This window comes from Oncorhynchus nerka, linkage group LG12 (genome assembly GCF_034236695.1).
Source record: "Oncorhynchus nerka isolate Pitt River linkage group LG12, Oner_Uvic_2.0, whole genome shotgun sequence".
Lineage (NCBI taxonomy): Eukaryota > Metazoa > Chordata > Actinopteri > Salmoniformes > Salmonidae > Oncorhynchus > Oncorhynchus nerka.
The window spans coordinates 77,371,411-77,398,262 of record NC_088407.1 but is presented as its reverse complement, the minus strand read 5'-3'; the positions used below and the strand labels follow the sequence as shown (position 1 = coordinate 77,398,262).

The following is a 26,852-nucleotide window of genomic DNA, read 5'->3' as shown; positions in this document are numbered from 1 at the left end:
AACATTATTACCAAGGTATTACCATAACAATATAACATTATTACCAAGGTATTACCATAACAATATAACATTATTACCAAGGTATTACCATAACAATATAACATTATTACCAGGGTATTACCATAACAATATAACAGTATTACCAGGATATTACCATAACAATATACCAGTATATTACCATAACAATTTAACAGTATATTACAATATCAATATAACAGTATATTACAATAACAACATAACATTATTACCAGTATATTACCATACCAATATAACAGTATATTACAATAACAATATAACATTATTATCAGTATATTACCAGTATATCACCATAACAATACAACAGTATATTACCATAGCAATATTACCAGGGTATTGCCATAACAATATAACAGTATTACCATAACAATATCCTGTATAACCAGTATTTTACCATAACAATATAACATTGTTACCAGGGTATTACCAGTATATTACCATAACAGTATTACCATGGTATTACCATAATAATATAACAGTATTACCAGTATATTATCATAACAATACAACAGTATTATCAGTATATTACCATAAAGTTATTACCAGTATATTACCATACCAATATAACACTATAACTGGGATATTTCCATAACAATATAACAGTATTACCAGTATATTACCATAACAGTATAACCGGGATATTACCATAACAATATAACCAGTATATTACCATAACACCATAACAGTATTACCAGTATATTACCATAACAGTATTACCAGTATATTACCATAACAACATAACAGTATTACCAGTATATTACCATAACAAAATAACAGTATATTACCATAACAATACTACCAGTATATTACCATGCCAATATAACAGTATATTACCATAACAATATGCCAGTATATTACCATAACACTATAACAGTATTACCAGTATATTACCATAACAACATAACAGTATTACCAGTATATTACCATGCCAATATAACAGTATATTACCATAACAATACTGCCAGTATATTACCATGCCAATATAACAGTATATTACCATAACAATATGCCAGTATATTACCATAACACTATAACATTATTACATGGGTATTACCAATACAATATAACAGTATTACCAGTATATTACCATAACAATATAAGTGTATTACCATAACAATATAAGTGTATTACCATAACAGTAGTACCAGTATTTTACCATAACAATATAACAGCATTACCAGGGTATTACCAGTATATTACCATAACAATATAACTATTACCTGTGGTTTCCCCCAGATCAGAGCCATCCATGTTCTGTGTCATGTGCTTCTTTGCAGTGGAACAACGTCCTATTCCTTGTCAGACAGCTGGTAGAGAGGGAGATTCTGGCAGAGGAGGAAGTGGTCCCAGTTACCCTGGCTAACAGAGTTCATTGAGAAGATTCAGCAGGAGTCTATCCCCACTTTCTCCTCCTCTTCCTCTTTTATGCCTCTGTTACAGTCTTCTTCTGCCCACACCTCCTCCTCCTCCTATTCTCTACCAATGCCTGAGTTCTACAACCACATGGACATCCTGCAGGTCTCACTGCAACCTGTAGAGGGAGCCAACTGACCGCACAGACAGGCAACGGACAAAAAGTATCTCTGTTGGCCAACAATGCCCAGTCTTTTGAGTGAAAGGCTGACAGTAACAGGTGTAGCTGAACTAATGTACTCTGACCAGACCCTGTTGGGATTCCAGATCCCTGAGACAGGAAACATTATGTCCCTGTAATGTGGTTGGCTGGCACAGCCCTTATTGTCCTGTCTAGAGTTGCATAGGGAGCCAGAAAGTCCTACTGATCAGGACTGGTGGTGCCACAAACCAGGGTTTATCATGGAGGTCGACTTTGCATTCTGATTGAAGGTGAGGGGTGCATTATCAATAAAGGGATAATGACATACTTGATGGACCAGCACTTTTAAAAAATGAACAGAAAAAACACAAATAAAACCGAATCCTCTGAAAAAAATTATCCCAAATCCTACCTCTTGGAGTTGTTGATTTGGGATTGGGTGGAGGAATCCATTTATGTTCACAAAACTCAAACAGGTAATAGTGTCATATCTCAAATGATTTCACTCCTGCTATACTGTCCATGTTTCACTGTGTGAGAGTACAATACCTTAGACCTGCTATACTGTCCATGTTTCACTGTGTGAGAGTACAATACCTTAGACCTGCTATACTGTCCATGTTTCACTGTGTGAGAGTACAATACCTTACATTTACATTTACATTTAAGTCATTTAGCAGACGCTCTTATCCAGAGCGACTTACAAACCTTAGACCTGCTATACTGTCCATGTTTCACTGTGTGAGAGTACAATGCCTTAGACCTGCTATACTGTCCATGTTTCACTGTGTGAGAGTACAATACCTTAGACCTGCTATACTGTCCATGTTTCACTGTGTGAGTCCATGTTTCACAATACCTTAGACCTGCTATACTGTCCATGTTTCACTGTGTGAGAGTACAATACCTTAGACCTGCTATACTGTCCATGTTTCACTGTGTGAGAGTACAATACCTTAGACCTGCTATACTGTCCATGTTTCACTGTGTGAGAGTATAATGCCTTAGACCTGCTATACTGTCCATGTTTCACTGTGTGAGAGTACAATACCTTAGACCTGCTATACTGTCCATGTTTCACTGTGTGAGAGTACAATACCTTAGACCTGCTATACTGTCCATGTTTCACTGTGTGAGAGTACAATACCTTAGACCTGCTATACTGTCCATGTTTCACTGTGTGAGAGTACAATGTCTTAGACCTGCTATACTGTCCCATGTTTCACTGTGTGAGAGTACAATACCTTAGACCTGCTATACTGTCCATGTTTCACTGTGTGAGAGTACAATACCTTAGACCTGCTATACTGTCCATGTTTCACTGTGTGAGAGTACAATGCCTTAGACCTGCTATACTGTCCATGTTTCACTGTGTGAGAGTACAATGTCTTCGACCTGCTATACTGTCCATGTTTCACTGTGTGAGAGTACAATGTCTTAGACCTGCTATACTGTCCATGTTTCACTGTGTGAGAGTACAATGCCTTAGACCTGCTATACTGTCCATGTTTCATGAGAGTACAATCTTAGACCTGCTATACTGTCCATGTTTCACTGTGTGAGAGTACAATGTCTTCGACCTGCTATACTGTCCATGTTTCACTGTGTGAGAGTACAATGTCTTAGACCTGCTATACTGTCCATGTTTCACTGTGTGAGAGTACAATACCTTAGACCTGCTATACTGTCCATGTTTCACTGTGTGAGAGTACAATGTCTTCGACCTGCTATACTGTCCATGTTTCACTGTGTGAGTACAAGTACACTGTCCATGTTTCTTCTTAGACCTGCTATACTGTCCATGTTTCACTGTGTGAGAGTACAATGCCTTAGACCTGCTGTCCATGTTTCACTGTGTGAGAGTACAATACCTTACAAGACCTGCTATACTGTCCATGTTTCACTGTGTGAGTACAATGTACAATGTCCATGTTTCACTGTGTGAGAGTACAACCTGCTATACTGTCCATGTTTCACTGTGTGAGAGTACAATGCCTTAGACCTGCTATACTGTCCATGTTTCACTGTGTGAGAGTACAATGCCTTAGACCTGCTATTCTGTCCATGTTTCACTGTGTGAGAGTACAATGCCTTAGACCTGCTATACTGTCCATGTTTCACTGTGTGAGAGTACAATGTCTTAGACCTGCTATACTGTCCATGTTTCACTGTGTGAGAGTACAATACCTTAGACCTGCTATACTGTCCATGTTTCACTGTACAATACCTTAGACCTGACTGTCCATGTTTCACAATACCTTAGACCTGCTATACTGTCCATGTTTCACTGTGTGAGAGTACAATGCCTTAGACCTGCTATACTGTCCATGTTTCACTGTGTGAGAGTACAATGCCTTAGACCTGCTATACTGTCCATGTTTCACTGTGAGAGTACAATGTCTTAGACCTGCTATACTGTCCATGTTTCACTGTGTGAGAGTACAATGTCTTCGACCTGCTATACTGTCCATGTTTCACTGTGTGAGAGTACAATGTCTTAGACCTGCTATACTGTCCATGTTTCACTGTGTGAGAGTACAATACCTTAGACCTGCTATACTGTCCATGTTTCACTGTGTACAATGAGACCTGCTATACTGTCCAATGTACAATTCTTAGACCTGCTATACTGTCCATGTTTCACTGTGTGAGAGTACAATGTCTTCGACCTGCTATACTGTCCATGTTTCACTGTGTGAGAGTACAATACCTTAGACCTGCTATACTGTCCATGTTTCACTGTGTGAGAGTACAATGCCTTAGACCTGCTATACTGTCCATGTTTCACTGTGTGAGAGTACAATGCCTTAGACCTGCTATACTGTCCATGTTTCACTGTGTGAGAGTACAATGTCTTAGACCTGCTATACTGTCCATGTTTCACTGTGTGAGAGTACAATACCTTAGACCTGCTATACTGTCCATGTTTCACTGTGTGAGAGTACAATAGACCTGCTGTCCATGTTTCACTGTGTGAGAGACCTAGACCTGCTATACTGTCCATGTTTCACTGTGTGAGAGTACAATGCCTTAGACCTGCTATACTGTCCATGTTTCACTGTGTGAGAGTACAATACCTTAGACCTGCTATACTGTCCATCTTTCACTGTGTGAGAGTACAATACCTTAGACCTGCTATACTGTCCATGTTTCACTGTGTGAGAGTACAATACCTTAGACCTGCTATACTGTCCATGTTTCACTGTGTGAGAGTACAATACCTTAGACCTGCTATACTGTCCATGTTTCACTGTGTGAGAGTACAATGCCTTAGACCTGCTATACTGTCCATGTTTCACTGTGTGAGAGTACAATCCATGTTTCCTTAGACCTGCTATACTGTCCATGTTTCACTGTGTGAGAGTACAATACCTTAGACCTGCTATACTGTCCATGTTTCACTGTGTGAGAGTACAATACCTTAGACCTGCTATACTGTCCATGTTTCACTGTGTGAGAGTACAATGTCTTCGACCTGCTATACTGTCCATGTTTCACTGTGTGAGTACAATGTACACTGTCCATGTTTCACTGTGTGAGAGTACAATACCTTAGACCTGCTATACTGTCCATGTTTCACTGTGTGAGAGTACAATGCCTTAGACCTGCTATACTGTCCATGTTTCACTGTGTGAGAGTACAATGCCTTTGATCTTAACTGGTGATTGCTTTCATGGATGCTTCCTTGCATTTGTGATAAAGTTTTGTTCATGTTGGACTTCCTGTATTATGATTGTCTGCTGCTTTTAAACTGTACATTTTTTATGCTGCATGTCACGTATTGAAAGCAAAAACATACAACGTGTTCTGAGTTGGTCTATGCCGTTTAATTAAGACTATTTGGGGGCAGGGGACTCAATTTTTCAATGTCATATTTGTCATACTGTATGTCTCTGTAGGCCAACTGTATTTGCATGAACACGTTTTCATGAGCGATTGCAACCAGTTCCGAAATGTCAGATGCCCCAACATGTATTCTAATGGCAAGGCAAGCATCCTCTGCTCCGCCTCACTCAGGTCTATTTGTAGTGACTCCAGTCCAGCAGGCAGTTTTGTTCAGTGTTGTTCAACGGTCCGTTGAGCGTCGGGAAGAAGCGGGATCTTTACTGGGAGAAATGGCTTGAATGGCCGGCGAGTAAGACACATTTTCCCGTTTCATCGGGTGAACGTTTTAACTTTGGAGGTTTTAAATCCTGACGAATTGCCTTTACCAAGTAAGGAACTATGGCAAACGTGAAAGTCGCCATTCGAGTTCGCCCTCTCAACGCAAGGTTGGTAACGTTAAATGCAGTCTATTTCAATTCTACAGAGTCGCTATCAAAGTTGGACGAATAACTTTGATTAATATGCAAATGACTGGACAGATGATCTAGTCTATGATCCTTTCTAATAGATAATTGATATGATTAATTGTGCTGTTGTAAATGGTCAGTGTTGCTAAGCATGGTGACTGGGAAGCTCTGGCTGTGCGCTATCGAGCACATCCAGTCGATCTCCGAGCCTACTTGTTGATACAATATATTTAATGAAATTATGATGCAAAGTAGATAGCCTATGTATGCCTCAAATTGGCATTACTACTGTACTGTGCTCTGTGCATACACCCTAGATCAGTTAGCAAGTTACTTCTTCAAAACCCATGATAGCCATGTACACTGACAGAATATATTATAAGTAAATATATCATTTTAAAATACTTTTGACATTTTGAAAAATCGATTGGCTCTCTACTCACTCTGTTACTTTGCAATTACAACGCTACAGTTACAACACCATCGTAATTACAGTGTTACAGTGTGTATTGTCTTTACATTTACATTTTAGTCACATAGCAGACACTCGAATCCAGAGCGATTTACTCAGTACATTCATCTTCATGAATACACTTATTTTAGTGAATATACATCATTTTCTTAATGTTAGCCTACTGTTGTTATATCACACACAGTTATATCGCAATCTACTATGCAACCTTAATTGGTGAAACACTCATAGAAAAACGTTTAAAAAATATATTCTCAATTTTACAGTGCCATAAAACAATATTGGGGGAGCTAGACTAGTGTAGTAAGCAGTGTGCCCCTACCCCACAATCACCCCCTCTCTAACCGCCCAAATGACAACAGTATACTGAGTTACCACCCTGCATCCCGCGATCCCGCGGCTGGCTTGCCTCTGAAACTAAGCAGGGTTGGTCCCTGGATGGGAGACCAGATGCTGTTGGAAGTGGTGTTGGAGGGCCAGTAGGAGGCACTTTCCTCTGGTCTAAAAATAAATATTCCACTGCCCCAGGGCAGTGATTAGGGACATTTCCCTGTATAGAGTGCCATCCTTCAGATGGAACATTAAAGGGATGTCCTGACTCTCAGTGGTCACTAAAGATCCCATGGCACTTATCGTAAGAGTAGTGGTGTTAACCCTGGTGTCCTGGCTAAATTCCCAACCTGGCCCTCATACCATCATGGCCACCAAATCATCCCCATCTTCCAATTGGCTCATTCATCCCTCTCCTCTCCACTGTAACTATTCCCCAGGTCATTGCTGTAAATGAGAATGTGTCAATTTACCTGGTAAAATAAGGGTAAAATAAAAAATAAACAAGCTGTTTGGGTTTTTAAGCGGTGGGGTTGTAGAGGTAAATTAAATATAAGTTGAACTGTATTTTGCCATTGCATTTGCCCTAGCTATATAGTATAGTAATATAGATCTAGCTATATAGTATAGTAAAATAGGTCTAGCTATATAGTATAGTAATATAGGTCTAGCTATATAGTATAGTAATATAGTATAGTAATATAGATCTAGCTATATAGTATAGTAAAATAGGTCTAGCTATATAGTATAGTAATATAGGTCTAGCTATATAGTATAGTAATATAGGTATAGCTATATAGTATAGTAATATAGGTCTAGCTATATAGTATAGTACTATAGGTCTAGCTATATAGTATAGTAATAAAGGTCTAGCTATATGGTATAGTAATATAGGTCTAGCTATATAGTATAGTAATATAGGTCTAGCTATATGGTATAGTAATATAGTATAGTAATGTAGGTCTAGCTATATAGTATAGTAATATAGGTCTAGCTATATGGTATAGTACTATAGGTCTAGCTATATGCTATAGTAAAATAGGTCTAGCTATATAGTATAGTATGCTATTCTAGCTATATAGAATAGTAATATAGGTCTAGCTATATGGTATAGTAATATAGGTCTAGCTATATGGTGTAGTAATATAGGTCTAGCTATATGGTATAGTAATATAGATCTAGCTATATAGTATAGTAATATAGATCTAGCTATATAGTATAGTAATATAGATCTAGCTATATAGTATAGTAAAATAGGTCTAGCTATATAGTATAGTAATATAGGTCTAGCTATATAGTATAGTAATATAGTATAGTAATATAGATCTAGCTATATAGTATAGTAAAATAGGTCTAGCTATATAGTATAGTAATATAGGCCTAGCTATATAGTATAGTAATATAGTTATAGCTATATAGTATAGTAATATAGGTCTAGCTATATAGTATAGTACTATAGGTCTAGCTATATAGTATAGTAATATAGGTCTAGCTATATGGTATAGTAATATAGGTCTAGCTATATAGTATAGTAATATAGGTCTAGCTATATGGTATAGTAATATAGTATAGTAATGTAGGTCTAGCTATATAGTATAGTAATATAGGTCTAGCTATATGGTATAGTACTATAGGTCTAGCTATATGCTATAGTAAAATAGGTTTAGCTATATAGTATAGTATGCTATTCTAGCTATATAGAATAGTAATATAGGTCTAGCTATATGGTATAGTAATATAGGTCTAGCTATATGGTGTAGTAATATAGGTCTAGCTATATGGTATAGTAATATAGATCTAGCTATATAGTATAGTAATATAGATCTAGCTATATAGTATAGTAATATAGGTCTAGCTATATTGTATAGTGAAATAGGTCTAGCTATATAGTATAGTAATATAGGTCTAGCTATATTGTATAGTAAAATAGGTCTAGCTATATGGTATAGTAATATAGGTCTAGCTATAATGTATAGTAAAATAGGTCTAGCTATATAGTATAGTACTATAGGTCTAGCTATATAGTATAGGAATATTGGTCTAGCTATATGGTGTAGTAGAATAGGTCTAGCTATATAGTATAGTAATATAGGTCTAGCTATATAGTATAGTAATATTGGTCCAGCTATATGGTATAGTAATATAGGTCTAGCTATATAGTATAGTAATATTGGTCTAGCTATATGGTGTAGTAATATAGGTCTAGCTATATAGTATAGTAATATTGGTCTAGCTATATGGTATAGTAATATAGGTCTAGCTATATTGTATAGTAAAATAGGTCTAGCTATATGGTATAGTAAAATAGGTCCAGCTATATGGTATAGTAATATAGGTCCAGCTATATGGTATAGTAATATAGGTCCAGCTATATGGTATAGTAATATAGTATAGTAAAATAGGTCTAGCTATATAGTATAGTAATATAGGTCTAGCTATATGGTATAGTAATATAGTATAGTAATATAGGTCTAGCTATATGGTTTAGTAATATAGGTCCAGCTATATGGTATAGTAATATATGTCTAGCTATATAGTATAGTAATATTGGTCTAGCTATATAGTATAGTAATATACGTCTCGCTATATAGTATAGTAATGTAGTTCTAGCTATATGGTATAGTAATATAGGTCGAGCTATATTGTATAGTAAAATAGGTCTAGCTATATAGTATAGTAATATAGGTCTAGCTATATGGTATAGTAATATAGGTCTAGCTATATGGTATAGTAATATAGGTCCAGCTATATGGTATAGTAATATAGTATAGTAAAATAGGTCTAGCTATATAGTATAGTAATATAGGTCTAGCTATATGGTATAGTAATATAGTATAGTAATATAGGTCTAGCTATATGGTATAGTAATATAGGTCCAGCTATATGGTATAGTAATATATGTCTAGCTATATAGTATAGTAATATTGGTCTAGCTATATAGTATAGTAATATTGGTCTAGCTATATGGTATAGTACTATAGGTCTAGCTATATGGTATAGTAATATAGGTCTAGCTATATAGTATAGTAATATTCGTCTAGCTATATAGTATAGTACTATAGGTCTAGCTATATAGTAATATAGGTCTAGCTATATAGTATAGTAATGTAGGTCTAGCTATATAGTATAGTAATATAGGTCTAGCTATATAGTATAGTAATATTCGTCTAGCTATATGGTGTAGTAATATCGTATGGTAATATAGGTCTAGTTATATGGTAAAGTAATTGTTAGGGTTTTCCTGTGGTGAAGGATAGTCGGACCAAAATGCGGCGTGTAGATTGCGATCCATGTTTATTAAACTGAAGCAACACGAATCTAAATACAAACACTACAAAACAATAAACGAAACGAAAACCGAAACAGCCTAATACTGGTGCACATAAACACAGAACAAGGACATCAGGACACTAAGGACAATCACCCACGAAACACTCAAAGAATATGGCTGCCTAAATATGGTTCCCAATCAGAGACAACGATAAACACCTGCCTCTGATTGAGAACCACTTCAGACAGCCATAGACTTAACTAGAACACCCCACTAAGCTACAATCCCAATACCAATACACCACATACAAAAACCCATGCCACACCCTGGCCTGACCAAATAAATGAAGATAAACACAAAATACCAGGGTGTGACAGAACCCCCCCCCCCCCAAGGTGCGGACTCCCGGACGCACACCAAAAACCATAGGGGAGGGTCCGGGGCGGGACGTGGACCCCACTCTATCAAAGTCTTAGTCCCTCCTCCTCGCGTCCTTGGATAGTCCACCCTCGCCGCCGACCATGGCCTAGTAGTCCTCACCCAGAACCCCACTGGACTGAGGGGCAGCTCGGGACTGAGGGGCAGCTCGGGACTGAGGGGCAGCTCGGCACTGAGGGGCAGCTCGGCACTGAGGGGTAGCTCGGCACTGAGAGGAAGCTCGGCACTGAGAGGAAGCTCAGGCAGGTAGTTGGATCTGGCAGATCCTGGCTGGCTGGCGGTTCTGGCAGATCCTGGCTAACTGGCGGACCTGGAAGAGTCTGGCTGACTGGCAGATCTGGAAGAGTCTGGCTGACTGGCAGATCTGGAAGAGTCTGGCTGACTGGCAGATCTGGAAGAGTCTGGCTGACTGGCAGATCTGGAAGAGTCTGGCTGACTGGAAGAGTCTGGCTGACTGGCGGATCTGGAAGAGTCTGGCTGACTGGCGGATCTGGAAGAGTCTGGCTGACTGGCAGATCTGGAAGAGTCTGGCTGACTGGCAGATCTGGAAGAGTCTGGCTGACTGGCAGATCTGGAAGAGTCTGGCTGACTGGCGGATCCTGGCTGACTGGCGGCTCTGGAAGAGTCTGGCTGACTGGCGGATCTGGAAGAGTCTGGCTGACTGGCAGATCTGGAAGAGTCTGGCTGACTGGCAGATCTGGAAGAGTCTGGCTGACTGGCAGATCTGGAAGAGTCTGGCTGACTGGCAGATCTGGAAGAGTCTGGCTGACTGGCGGAGACTCCGGCAGCGCTGTAGAGAGGGGGGGTCTGGCAGCGCTAAACAGGCGGGAGACTCCAGCAGCGCAGTAGAGAAGGAGGGCTCTGGCAGCGCTGAACAGGCGGGAGACTCCGGCAGCGCTGTAGAGGAGGAAGGCTCTGGCAGCGCTAGACAGGCGGGAGACTCCAGCAGCGCAGGAGAGGAGGAAGGCTCTGGCAGCGCTGAACAGGCGGGAGACTCCGGCAGCGCTGTAGAGGAGGAAGGCTCTGGCTGCGCTGAACAGGCGGGAGACTCCGGCAGCGCAGGAGAGGAGGAAGGCTCTGGCAGCGCTGAAGAGGCGAGGCACACTGTAGGCCTGATGCGTGCTGCTGGCACTGATGGTACTGGGCCGAGGACACGCACAGGAAGCCTGGTGCGGGGAGCTGCCACCGGAGGGCTGGTGTGTGGAGGTGGCACAGGATGGGCTAGACCGTGAAGGTATAGTAAAATAGGTCTAGCTATATAGTATAGTAATATAGGTCTAGCTATATGGTATAGTAATATAGTATAGTAATATAGGTCTAGCTATATGGTATAGTAATATAAGTCTAGCTATATAGTATAGTAATATAGGTCTAGCTATATGGTATAGTAATATAGGTCTAGCTATATAGTATAGTTCTATTGGTCTAGCTATATAGTATAGTAATATAGGTCTAGCTATATAGTATAGTAATATTGGTCTAGCTATATAGTATAGTAATATAGGTCTAGCTATATGGTATAGTAATATAGGTCTAGCTATATAGTATAGTATTATAGGTCTAGCTATATAGTACAGTAATATAGGTCTAGCTATATGGTATAGTAATATAGTATAGTAAAATAGGTCTAGCTATATAGTATAGTAATATAGGTCCAGCTATATGGTGTAGTAATATAGGTCTAGCTATATAGTATAGTAGGAAGGAGAGCGAGGAAGAGGGAGAGAGAGAGGGAAGGGGAGAGAGAGAGGGAATGGAGAAAGGGAGCGAGAGAGGGAAGGGAAGGAGAGAGGTAGAGTTAGTGTGAAGGGGAGAGAGGGAGAGAGAGATGGAAGGGGAGAGAGGGAGAGATAGAGAGAGGTAGATGGAGAAGGAAGGGGAGAGGGGGGAGAGAGAGAGAGGGAAGGGGAGAGAGAGAGAGAGAGAGAGGGGCAGAGAGAGGGAGATGGAGAGAGAGAAGGAAGGGGAGAGAGATGGAAGGAGAGAGAGAGAGGGAAGGGGAGAGAAAGAGAAGGAAGGGGAGAGAGAAAGAGGGGGAAGGGGAGCGAGAGAGAGGGAGATAGAGAGGGAAGGAGAGAGGGAGAGGGAATGGGAGAGAGAGAGAGAGAGAGAGAGAGAGAGAGAGAAGGGGGGAGCGAGGCAGAGTTAGAGAGAGAGGGAGAGAGAGATAGCACAGAGCTGGAGAGAGACAGACCAAAAGAGAGGACAGCACTAGCTACTACATGTTCTACACTGTGTTAAACTATTACAGAAATAGGCCTATTTCTATTTCTGTTTGCTTCAAAACAGAAGAGGTCTCGTTTTCTTTTCCATCTCCTCTCATGCTTGTTGAGCTCCAGTTAGAAGGCGTCTCTCTGAGGTTGTAGTGGTTTAGGGTTGGGCCGTTGGGCCGATGCCTGGGTTGGCAAAATGATTCCCACGTGGTGGAGCATCTGCTTACTACAACTTACAACATAGCCCCTGGTCTGATATCTACCTCACGTACAAACAGACAAACACAGGGACACATGCGCACACGCACGCACACACATACACACACACACGCATGCAAACACACACACACACACACACACACACACACACACACACACACAGAGTGAGAGACACACAGACAGGCTTTTGTCCCAGAAAAGCCTTAAGCTTCATCGCCCGAGGGACACTTTGCTGGGTCCATTTTGGACTGTTTTCTTTTGAATAAGAACTGGTCAGTGGTCAGATCTACTCTGATTCAAGGCTTTTGTGAATTCCCTTTCACACACACTTCATGTTACATCATGTGATAGTCTCATGTCACTTAACTAGATTTGCTAGATTTGTCTGTTGTCCCTATTCCCCTTTCAAAGTCACAACAACAAACTAGTTCAAACGTAGTCACAACAACAAACTAGTTCAAACGTAGTCACAACAACAAACTAGTTCAAACGTAGTCACAACAACAAACTAGTTCAAACGTAGTCACAACAACAAACTAGTTCAAACGTAGTCACAACAACAAACTAGTTCAAACATTGTCACAACAACAAACTAGGTCAAACGTAGTCACAACAACAAACTAGTTCAAACGTAGTCACAACAACAAACTAGTTCAAACGTAGTCACAACAAACTAGTTCAAACGTAGTCACAACAACAAACTAGTTCAAACGTAGTCACAACAACAAACTTGTTCAAACGTAGTCACAACAACAAACTAGTTCAAACGTAGTCACAACAACAAACTAGTTCAAACATAGTAACAACAACAAACTAGTTCAAACGTAGTCATAACAACAAACTAGTTCAAACGTAGTCACAACAACAAACCAGTTCAAACGCAGTCACAACAAACTAGTTAAAACGTAGTCACAACAACAAACTAGTTCAAACGTAGTCACAACAACAAACGTGTTAAAACGTAGTCACAACAACAAACTAGTTCAAACATAGTCACAACAACAAACTAGTTAAAACGTAGTCACAACAACAAACTAGTTCAAACGTAGTCACAACAACAAACTAGTTCAAACGTAGTCACAACAACAAACTAGTTCAAACGTAGTCACAACAACAAACTAGTTCAAACGTAGTCACAACAACAAACTAGTTCAAACGTAGTCACAACAACAAACTAGGTCAAACGTAGTCACAACAACAAACTAGGTCAAACGTAGTCACAACAACAAACTAGTTCAAACGTAGTCACAACAACAAACTAGTTCAAACTTAGTCACAACAACAAACTAGTTCAAACGTAGTCACAACAACAAACTAGTTCAAACGTAGTCACAACAACAAACTAGTTCAAACGTAGTCACAACAACAAAACTAGTTCAAACGTAGTCACAACAACAAACTAGTTCAAACGTTGTCACAACAACAAACTAGTTCAAACGTAGTCACAACAACAAACTAGTTCAAACGTAGTCACAACAACAAACTAGTTAAAACGTAGTCACAACAACAAACTAGTACAACAACAAACTAGTTCAAACGTAGTCACAACAACAAACTAGTTCAAACGTAGTCACAACAACAAACTAGTTCAAACGTAGTCACAACAACAAACTAGTTCAAACGTAGTCACAACAACAAACTAGTTCAAACGTAGTCACAACAACAAACTAGTTCAAACGTAGTCACAACAACAAACTAGTTCAAAAATAGTGTTCATCTGGCATTTAAAAGATGGTACCAATTGAATTACTGTCTCTGTAGCAGCCTTGAATCTAATAATGATAAGTCTCTAACAGTCATGAATCTAATAATGATAGGTCTCTGTAACAGTCATGAATCTAATAATGATAGGTCTCTGTAACAGTCATGAATATAATAATGCTAATCTAGTAATGATAGGTCTCTGTAACAGCCATGAATATAATAATGATAGGTCTCTGTAACAGCCATGAATATAATAATGATAATCTAGTAATGATAGGTCTCTGTAACAGCCATGAATCTAATAATGATAAGTCTTTAACAGTCATGAATATAATAATGATAGGTCTCTGTAACAGCCATGAATATAATAATGATAGGTCTCTGTAACAGCCATGAATATAATAATGATAATCTAGTAATGATAGGTCTCTGTAACAGCCATGAATCTAATAATGATAAGTCTTTAACAGTCATGAATATAATAATGATAGGTCTCTGTAACAGCCATGAATATAATAATGATAATCTAGTAATGATAGGTCTCTGTAACAGCCATGAATATAATAATGATAATCTGTTAATGATAAGTCTCTGTAACAGTCATTCATCTATTAATGATAGGTCTCTAACAGTCATGAATATAATAATGATAGGTCTCTGTAACAGTCATGAATCTATTAATGATAGGTCTCTGTAACAGCCATGAATATAATAATGATAATCTGTTAATGATAAGTCTCTGTAACAGTCATTCATCTATTAATGATAGGTCTCTAACAGTCATGAATATAATAATGATAGGTATCTGTAACAGTCATGAATCTATTAATGATAGGTCTCTGTAACAGCCATGAATATAATAATGATAATATAGTAATGATAGGTCTCTGTTACAGTCATGAATCTAATAATGATAGGTCTCTGTAACAGTCATGAATCTAATAATGATAGGTCTCTGTAACAGTCATGAATATAATAATGATAGGTCTCTGTAACAGTCATGAATATAATAATGCTAATCTAGTAATGATAGGTCTCTGTTACAATCATGAATATAATAATGATAATCTAGTAATGATATGTCTCTGTTACAGTCATGAATATAATAATGATAATCTAGTAATGATAGGTCTCTGTTACAGTCATGAATATAATAATGATAATCTAGTAATGATATGTCTCTGTTACAGTCATGAATATAATAATGATAATCTAGTAATGATAGGTCTCTGTTACAGTCATGAATCTATTAATGATAATCTAGTAATGATAGGTCTCTGTTACAGTCATGAATCTAATAATGATAGGTCTCTGTAACAGTCATGAATCTATTAATGATAGGTCTCTGTAACAGCCATGAATATAATAATGATAATCTATTAATGATAGGTCTCTGTAACAGTCATGAATCTATTAATGATAATCTAGTAATGATAGGTCTCTGTAACAGTCATGAATATAATAATGATAGGTCTCTGTAACAGCCATGAATATAATAATGATAATCTATTAATGATAGGTCTCTGTAACAGTCATGAATCTATTAATGATAATCTAGTAATGATAGGTCTCTGTAACAGTCATGAATATAATAATGATAGGTCTCTGTAACAGTCATGAATCTATTAATGATAGGTCTCTGTAACAGCCATGAATCTAGTAATGAATGGTCTCTGTAACAGCCATGAATCTAGTAATGATAATCTATTAATGATAGGTCTCTGTAACAGTCATGAATCTATTAATGATAATCTAGTAATGAATGGTCTCTGTAACAGTCATGAATATAATAATGATAGGTCTCTGTAACAGTCATGAATCTATTAATGATAGGTCTCTGTAACAGCCATGAATCTAGTAATGAATGGTCTCTGTAACAGCCATGAATCTAGTAATGAATGGTCTCTGTAACAGCCATGAATCTAGTAATAAATGGTCTCTGTAACAGCCATGAATCTAGTAATGAAGGGTCTCTGTAACAGCCATGAATCTAGTAATGAATGGTCTCTGTAACAGCCATGAATCTAGTAATGGATGGTCTCTGTAACAGCCATGAATCTAGTAATGAATGGTCTCTGTAACAGCCATGAATCTAGTAATGAATGGTCTCTGTAACAGCCATGAATCTAGTAATGAATGGTCTCTGTAACAGCCATGAATCTAGTAATGAATGGTCTCTGTAACAGCCATGAATCTAGTAATGAAGGGTCTCTGTAACAGCCATGAATCTAGTAATGAAGGGTCTCTGTAACAGTCATTCATCTATTAATGATAAGTCTCTGTAACAGCCATGAATCTAGTAATGAAGGGTCTCTGTAACAGTCATTCATCTATTAATGATAAGTCTCTGTAACAGTCATTCATCTATTAATGATAAGTCTCTGTAACAGCCATGAATCTAGTAATGAAGGGTCTCTGTAACAGTCATTCATCTATTAATGATAGGTCTCTGTAACAGCCATGAATCTAGTAATGAAGGGTCTCTGTAACAGTCATTCATCTATTAATGATAAGTCTCTGTAACAGTCATTCATCTATTAATGATAGGTCTCTAACAGTCATGAATATAATAATGATAGGTCTCTGTAACAGTCATGAATCTATTAATGATAATCTAGTAATGATAGGTCTCTGTAACAGTCATGAATATAATAATGATAATCTAGTAATGATAGGTCTCTGTAACAGTCATGCATCTAATAATGATAGGTCTCTGTAACAGCCATGAATATAATAATGATAATCTAGTAATGATAGGTCTCTGTTACAGTCATGAATCTAATAATGATAGGTCTCTGTAACAGTCATGAATATAATAATGATAGGTCTCTGTAACAGTCATTCATCTATTAATGATAGGTCTCTAACAGTCATTAATCTGTTAATGATAAGTCTCTGTAACAGTCATTCATCTATTAATGATAGGTCTCTGACAGTCATGAATATAATAATGATAGGTCTCTGTAACAGTCATGAATCTAATAATGATAGGTCTCTGTAACAGTCATGAATATAATAATGCTAATCTAGTAATGATAGGTCTCTGTTACAGTCATGAATATAATAATGATAATCTAGTAATGATATGTCTCTGTTACAGTCATGAATATAATAATGATAATCTAGTAATGATAGGTCTCTGTTACAGTCATGAATCTAATAATGATAGGTCTCTGTAACAGTCATGAATCTATTAATGATAGGTCTCTGTAACAGCCATGAATATAATAATGATAATCTATTAATGATAGGTCTCTGTAACAGTCATGAATCTATTAATGATAATCTAGTAATGATAGGTCTCTGTAACAGTCATGAATATAATAATGATAGGTCTCTGTAACAGTCATGAATCTATTAATGATAGGTCTCTGTAACAGCCATGAATCTAGTAATGAATGGTCTCTGTAACAGCCATGAATCTAGTAATGATAATCTATTAATGATAGGTCTCTGTAACAGTCATGAATCTATTAATGATAATCTAGTAATGAATGGTCTCTGTAACAGTCATGAATATAATAATGATAGGTCTCTGTAACAGTCATGAATCTATTAATGATAGGTCTCTGTAACAGCCATGAATCTAGTAATGAATGGTCTCTGTAACAGCCATGAATCTAGTAATAAATGGTCTCTGTAACAGCCATGAATCTAGTAATGAAGGGTCTCTGTAACAGCCATGAATCTAGTAATGAATGGTCTCTGTAACAGCCATGAATCTAGTAATGGATGGTCTCTGTAACAGCCATGAATCTAGTAATGAATGGTCTCTGTAACAGCCATGAATCTAGTAATGAATGGTCTCTGTAACAGCCATGAATCTAGTAATGAATGGTCTCTGTAACAGCCATGAATCTAGTAATGAATGGTCTCTGTAACAGCCATGAATCTAGTAATGAAGGGTCTCTGTAACAGCCATGAATCTAGTAATGAAGGGTCTCTGTAACAGTCATTCATCTATTAATGATAAGTCTCTGTAACAGCCATGAATCTAGTAATGAAGGGTCTCTGTAACAGTCATTCATCTATTAATGATAAGTCTCTGTAACAGTCATTCATCTATTAATGATAAGTCTCTGTAACAGCCATGAATCTAGTAATGAAGGGTCTCTGTAACAGTCATTCATCTATTAATGATAGGTCTCTGTAACAGCCATGAATCTAGTAATGAAGGTTCTCTGTAACAGTCATTCATCTATTAATGATAAGTCTCTGTAACAGTCATTCATCTATTAATGATAGGTCTCTAACAGTCATGAATATAATAATGATAGGTCTCTGTAACAGTCATGAATCTATTAATGATAATCTAGTAATGATAGGTCTCTGTAACAGTCATGCATCTAATAATGATAGGTCTCTGTAACAGCCATGAATATAATAATGATAATCTAGTAATGATAGGTCTCTGTTACAGTCATGAATCTAATAATGATAGGTCTCTGTAACAGTCATGAATATAATAATGATAGGTCTCTAACAGTCATTAATCTGTTAATGATAAGTCTCTGTAACAGTCATTCATCTATTAATGATAGGTCTCTGACAGTCATGAATATAATAATGATAGGTCTCTGTAACAGTCATGAATCTAATAATGATAGGTCTCTGTAACAGCCATGAATATAATAATGATAATCTAGTAATGATAGGTCTGTGTAACAGTCATGAATATAATAATGATAATCTAATAATGATAGGTCTCTAACAGTCATTAATCTATTAATGATAGGTCTCTAACCGTCATGAATCTAATAATGATAATCTAGTAATGATAGGTCTCTAACAGTCATTAATCTATTAATGATAGGTCTCTAACCGTCATGAATCTAATAATGATAATCTAGTAATGATAGGTCTCTAACAGTCATTAATCTATTAATGATAGGTCTCTAACCGTCATGAATCTAATAATGATAGGTCTCTGTAACAGTCATGAATCTAATAATGATAGGTCTCTGTAACAGTCATGAATCTAATAATGATAATCTAGTAATGATAGGTCTCTGTTACAGTCATGAATATAATAATGATAATCTAGTAATGATAGGTCTCTGTTACAGTCATGAATATAATAATGATAATCTAGTAATGATAGGTCTCTGTAACAGTCATGAATATAATAATGATAGGTCTCTGTAACAGTCATGAATATAATAATGATAGGTCTCTGTAACAGTCATGAATCTAGTAATGAATGGTCTCTGTAACAGCCATGAATCTAGTAATGGATGGTCTCTGTAACAGCCATGAATCTAGTAATGAATGGTCTCTGTAACAGCCATGAATCTAGTAATGAATGGTCTCTTTAACAGCCATGAATCTAGTAATGAAGGGTCTCTGTAACAGTCATTCATCTATTAATGATAAGTCTCTGTAACAGCCATGAATCTAGTAATGAATGGTCTCTGTAACAGCCATTAATCTATTAATGATAAGTCTCTGTAACAGTCATTCATCTATTAATGATAAGTCTCTGTAACAGTCATTCATCTATTAATGATAGGTCTCTTACAGTCATGAATATAATAATGATAGGTCTCTGTAACAGTCATGAATATAATAATGATACTCTAGTAATGATAGGTCTCTGTTACAGTCATGAATCTAATAATGATAGGTCTCTGTAACAGTCATGAATCTAATAATGATAATCTAGTAATGATAGGTCTCTGTTACAGTGATGAATATAATAATGATAATCTATTAATGATAGGTCTCTGTAACAGTCATGAATCTAATAATGATAGGTCTCTGTAACAGTCATGAATCTAATAATGATAATCTAGTAATGATAGGTCTCTGTTACAGTGATGAATATAATAATGATAATCTAATAATGATAGGTCTCTGTAACAGTCATGAATCTAATAATGATAATCTAGTAATGATAGGTCTCTGTAACAGTCATGAATCTAATAATGATAATCTAGTAATGATAGGTCTCTGTTACAGTCATGAATATAATAATGATAGGTCTCTGTTACAGTGATGAATATAATAATGATAATCTAGTAATGATAGGTCTCTGTTACAGTCATGAATCTAATAATGATAGGTCTCTGTAACAGCCATGAATATAATGATGATAATCTAGTAATGATAGGTCTCTGTTACAGTCATGAATCTAATAATGATAGGTCTCTGTAACAGTCATGAATCTAATAATGATAGGTCTCTGTAACAGTCATGAATATAATAATGATACTCTAGTAATGATAGGTCTCTGTTACAGTCATGAATATAATAATGATAATCTAGTAATGATAGGTCTCTGTTACAGTCATGAATATAATAATGATAATCTAGTAATGATAGGTCTCTGTAACAGTCATGAATATAATAATGATAGGTCTCTGTAACAGTCATGAATATAATAATGATACTCTAGTAATGATAGGTCTCTGTTACAGTCATGAATCTAATAATGATAGGTCTCTGTAACAGTCATGAATCTAATAATGATAATCTAGTAATGATAGGTCTCTGTTACAGTGATGAATATAATAATGATAATCTAGTAATGATAGGTCTCTGTAACAGTCATGAATATAATAATGATAATCTAATAATGATAGGTCTCTGTTACAGTCATGAATATAATAATGATAGGTCTCTGTAACAGTCATGAATCTAGTAATGAATGGTCTCTGTAACAGCCATGAATCTAGTAATGAAGGGTCTCTGTAACAGCCATGAATCTAGTAATGAAGGGTCTCTGTAACAGCCATGAATCTAGTAATGAAGGGTCTCTGTAACAGCGGCCATGCTCTACCAACTGAGCCACATGGGACAAAATGAGCGTTTTTGTGTTCAACTAAAGTATAACGATGTCTCCTCTCTTTCACAGGGAAAGCGTGGGTGGAGGGAGGCTAGCTGTCCAGGTAGAGGACAAGTTGGTGAGGATAAAGAATACCAAGGTGAGTGTATTATTACACAGATAAATGTTTAACTGTACAGATGCTATTGTCATCACCTCATCAGGTGTTATGTGTGTTATACATGTTAAGGGCAGGTGGGGGGCAGCAGGTCTCTGTGAGGAGGGAGTAGAAGGGGGCGTCTAGAGGGTGTCTTTTACTGTATCTCTGTCACACAGGATGTTTACAGTCAGGACTGGCCACTTCCTGTCTGATTCCTCTGTTGTTTGTTATGAGTGTGCAGAGCCTCACACAAACTCTGAGACACTGTTTAGAGGGAGGGACCTTCCTGACACACACACGTTCTAACAACACACTCACGTTCTAACAACACACTCACGTTCTAACAACACACTCACGTTCTAGCAACACACTCACGTTCTAGCAACACACACAAGTTCTAACAACACACCCACGTTCTAACAACACACCCACGTTCTAACAACACACACACGTTCTAACACACACCCATTCCAACAACACACACACATTCCAACAACACACCCACATTCCAACAACACACACACATTCCAACAACACACAACACAACACACATTCCAACAACACACAACATTCCAACAACACACACAATTCCAACAACACAACACACATTCAACAACACATTCCAACAACACACACAATCCAACAACACACACACGTTCCAACAACACACACATTCCAACAACACACACACATTCCAACAACACACACACAATCCAACAACACACACACATTCCAACAACACACACACATTCCAACAACACACACACAATCCAACAACACACACACGTTCCAACAACACACACACTCCAACAACACACACACGTTCCAACAACACACACACATTCCAACAACACACACACATTCTAACAACACACACACGCTCTAACAACACACACACATTCCAACAACACACCCACATTCCAACAACACACCCACATTCCAACAACACACCCACATTCCAAAAACACACACACACGGATTCCAACAACACACACACATTCCAACAACACACACACATCCCAACAACACACACACACGGATTCCAACAACACACACACATTCCAACAACACACACACGGATTCCAACAACACACACACACTCCAACAACACACACACGTTCCAACAGCACACACACATTCCAACAACACACACACATTACAACAACACACATTTACACAAACAATACAGGAACCATTTGAAGAACACTTTCTGGTTCCAGGTAGAACTCTTTTGGTTCCAGGTAAAACAATTTTGAGTTCCAGGTAGAACCCTTTTTGGTTCTAGGTAGACTATTTTGGGTTCCATGTACAACCCTCTATGTAAAGGGTTCTACATTGAACTCAGAATTGTTCTACCTGGAACCAAAAGAGTTCTACCTGGAACCAAAAATGGTTCTTCAAATGGTTCCTGTATGGTTCTACATAGCACTTTGTGACAAGACAGCTCGGCGTCGACTTAACCACAGACACACCGGCCCACAATACACTGCAGTAATAAACAGGAACCCATTTTATTATTTTTCTCTCAGTGACTTAGCAGTCCATCTATTGTAACACACTGTCTGTACTTGTCTCTAGTAGTAACTTATTGTAACACACTGTCTGTACTTGTCTCTAGTAGTAACTTATTGTAACACACTGTCTGTACTTGTCTCTAGTAGTAACTTATTGTAACACACTGTCTGTACTTGTCTCTAGTAGTAACTTATTGTAACACACTGTCTGTACTTGTCTCTAGTAGTAACTTATTGTAACACACTGTCTGTACTTGTCTCTAGTAGTAACTTATTGTAACACACTGTCTGTACTTGTCTCTAGTAGTAACCTATTGTAACACACTATCTGTATTTGTCTCTAGTAGTAACTTATTGTAACACACTGTCTGTACTTGTCTCTAGTAGTAACTTATTGTAACACACTGTCTGTACTTGTCTCTAGTAGTAACTTATTGTAACACACTGTCTGTACTTGTCTCTAGTAGAAACTTATTGTAACACACTGTCTGTACTTGTCTCTAGTAGTAACTTATTGTAACACACTGTCTGTACTTGTCTCTAGTAGTAACTTATTGTAACACACTGTCTGTACTTGTCTCTAGTAGTAACTTATTGTAACACACTGTCTGTACTTGTCTCTAGTAGTAACTTATTGTAACACACTGTCTGTACTTGTCTCTAGTAGTAACTTATTGTAACACACTGTCTGTACTTGTCTCTAGTAGAAACTTATTGTAACACACTGTCTGTACTTGTCTCTAGTAGTAACTTATTGTAACACACTGTCTGTACTTGTCTCTAGTAGAAACCTATTGTAACACACTGTCTGTACTTGTCTCTAGTAGTAACCTATTGTAACACACTATCTGTACTTGTCTCTAGTAGTAACTTATTGTAACACACTGTCTGTACTTGTCTCTAGTAGAAACCTATTGTAACACACTGTCTGTACTTGTCTCTAGTAGTAACTTATTGTAACACACTGTCTGTACTTGTCTCTAGTAGAAACCTATTGTAACACACTGTTTGTACTTGTCTCTAGTAGAAACCTATTGTAACACACTGTCTGTACTTGTCTCTAGTAGTAACTTATTGTAACACACTGTCTGTACTTGTCTCTAGTAGTAACTTATTGTAACACACTGTCTGTACTTGTCTCTAGTAGAAACCTATTGTAACACACTGTTTGTACTTGTCTCTAGTAGAAACCTATTGTAACACACTGTCTGTACTTGTCTCTAGTAGTAACTTATTGTAACACACTGTCTGTACTTGTCTCTAGTAGTAACCTATTGTAACACACTGTCTGTACTTGTCTCTAGTAGTAACCTATTGTAACACACTATCTGTACTTGTCTCTAGTAGTAACCTATTGTAACACACTGTCTGTATTTGTCTCTAGTAGTAACTTATTGTAACACACTGTCTGTACTTGTCTCTAGTAGAAACCTATTGTAACACACTGTCTGTACTTGTCTCTAGTAGAAACCTATTGTAACACACTGTCTGTACTTGTCTCTAATAGAAACCTATTGTAACACACTGTCTGTACTTGTCTCTAGTAGTAACATATTGTAACACACTGTTTGTACTTGTCTCTAGTAGAAACCTATTGTAACACACTGTCTGTACTTGTCTCTAATAGAAACCTATTGTAACACACTGTCTGTACTTGTCTCTAGTAGTAACATATTGTAACACACTGTCTGTACTTGTCTCTAGTAGAAACCTATTGTAACACACTGTCTGTACTTGTCTCTAGTAGAAACCTATTGTAACACACTGTCTGTACTTGTCTCTAGTAGTAACATATTGTAACACACTGTCTGTACTTGTCTCTAGTAGTAACTTATTGTAACACACTGTCTGTACTTGTCTCTAGTAGAAACCTATTGTAACACACTGTCTGTACTTGTCTCTAGTAGTAACCTATTGTAACACACTGTCTGTACTTGTCTCTAGTAGTAACCTATTGTAACACACTGTCTGTACTTGTCTCTAGTAGAAACCTATTGTAACACACTGTCTGTACTTGTCTCTAGTATAACATATTGTAACACACTGTCTGTACTTGTCTCTAGTAGAAACCTATTGTAACACACTGTCTGTACTTGTCTCTAATAGAAACCTATTGTAACACACTGTCTGTACTTGTCTCTAGTAGAAACCTACGGTAATGGACAAAGTATAATGTGTACGTTTGTAGTTTTAAACTCTCAAGTCCTTGTCTGTATGTCTGTCTGTCTGTCTGTGCCCTTGTCTAACTGTCCGTCCATCTCTCCTCTCCCTGTCTTTCTCTCCACAGCTGGATGGACGTCACGACGGCCCTGGGGAATCCAGGGAGAAGGTGCTGGAGTTTGGTTTTGACTACTGCTACTGGTCTGTTGCCCCAGAGGAACCACACTACGCCTCACAGGAAGAGGTAACGAGTCCTGAGACCTGAACTTCGACTGTAGTTCCTCGACTGTAGTTCCAGGTCCTGCCAAACCTGGGCCCTTCTGTACACCAACTCTTCAAACTCCCGCACCGCTAGAGATTCCACATCGGCTACAATTGTTTAGTTACAGTGTTTTTGTGTCATGTTTTGTGCCTTCTGGGTGAAGGCAGCCCCAGTCATCTGCGTGTCAGGCAGCCTGGGGACGTTGGGTAGGGTGTGCAATCACAACCACTGGGCCGTGTTCAATAGGGCATTTAAACGAAAACGAAAATTAGGGTTTCTATTTGTACAAATCCAGGTAGTCACTCCCTGTTTTTTCCCCTTTGGTGCCTAATGAACATGACGCTCGTCTGAAGGAAGAGCCCAGGGGAATTAACACTGTCGTCCCCCCACTAAAGGGATAGGATATCAGCTCCATCTGTTCTCCAGAGTTCTGTTGAGCATCACGTTTCCTTTTATGTCTCTGTGATTGGCTGATTAGATCTGTTTGTGTTTCTCTGATTGGTGGGTGCTACCTTTTTCCTGGTACTGAGCGGAGGAGGAGCCAGAATAAGACCCACCCCCTCGGAACACAGACTAGTGGACATCGTTTCTCTTATCGCGCCACGGCAGGAAAATGTACTACAACATTGTGTCATGTTAGTTAGGGTTCCATTTATAGAACTCAAACTTGATGAATGCTGCATTGTCTTGCAGCTCTGATTCCCGGCTGATTTATTTACAAACCAACATTTCATCAAGGACAAGCTATGCAAGCAGTGTAGCAACATGGGGAAAAGTCTTCACCCACCCGGCCTGGTCTAGATGTCCCACAGTGTTGTTCTGGTCTCTGTCAGTGGAGACTGTGAAGACTTTCTGCTTCTCAATTCAATTGAATGGCTTTATTGGCATGGGAAACATATGTCAACATTGATCTTTATTGGCATGGGAAACATATGTCAACATTGATCTTTATTGGCATGGGAAACATATGTCAACATTGATCTTTATTGGCATGGGAAACACATGTCAACATTGATCTTTATTGGCATGGGAAACATATGTCAACATTGATCTTTATTGGCATGGGAAACATATGTCAACATTGATCTTTATTGGCATGGGAAACATATGTCAACATTGATCTTTATAGGCATGGGAAACATATGTCAACATTGATCTTTATTGGCATGGGAAACATATGTCAACATTGATCTTTATTGGCATGGGAAACATATGCCAACATTGATCTTTATTGGCATGGGAAACATATGTCAACATTGATCTTTATTGGCATGGGAAACATATGTCAACATTGATCTTTATTGTCATGGGAAACATATGTCAACATTGATCTTTATTGGCATGGGAAACATATGTCAACATTGATCTTTATTGTCATGGGAAACATATGTCAACATTGATCTTTATTGGCATGGGAAACATATGTCAACATTGATCTTTATGTCAACATTGATCTTTATTGT

At 37.7% G+C, this 26,852-nt stretch overlaps 1 protein-coding gene across 1 annotated transcript; it reads left to right on the top strand.

Annotated features, from left to right (window-relative positions):
• The first annotated feature begins 5,627 nt into the window (after positions 1 to 5,627).
• Positions 5,628 to 26,801, top strand: LOC135574195 (stAR-related lipid transfer protein 9-like). The gene is made up of 3 exons (XM_065025081.1): positions 5,628 to 5,862; positions 21,384 to 21,453; positions 25,255 to 26,801. The coding sequence occupies exons 1-3, from the start codon at positions 5,816 to 5,818 to the stop codon at positions 25,390 to 25,392; spliced, it is 255 nt and encodes an 84-aa protein (XP_064881153.1). The 5' UTR covers positions 5,628 to 5,815; the 3' UTR covers positions 25,393 to 26,801.
• The last annotated feature ends 51 nt before the right edge of the window (positions 26,802 to 26,852 follow it).

Bases quoted from the DNA above. Each gene is read 5' to 3' on its own strand.
- LOC135574195 (XM_065025081.1), top strand. From the start codon at position 5,816: ATGGCAAACGTGAAAGTCGCCATTCGAGTTCGCCCTCTCAACGCAAG. The intron at 5,863-21,383 runs GTTGGTAACGTT...TCTCTTTCACAG, and splicing joins GTTCGCCCTCTCAACGCAAG to GGAAAGCGTGGGTGGAGGGA. The intron at 21,454-25,254 runs GTGAGTGTATTA...TTCTCTCCACAG, and splicing joins TGAGGATAAAGAATACCAAG to CTGGATGGACGTCACGACGG.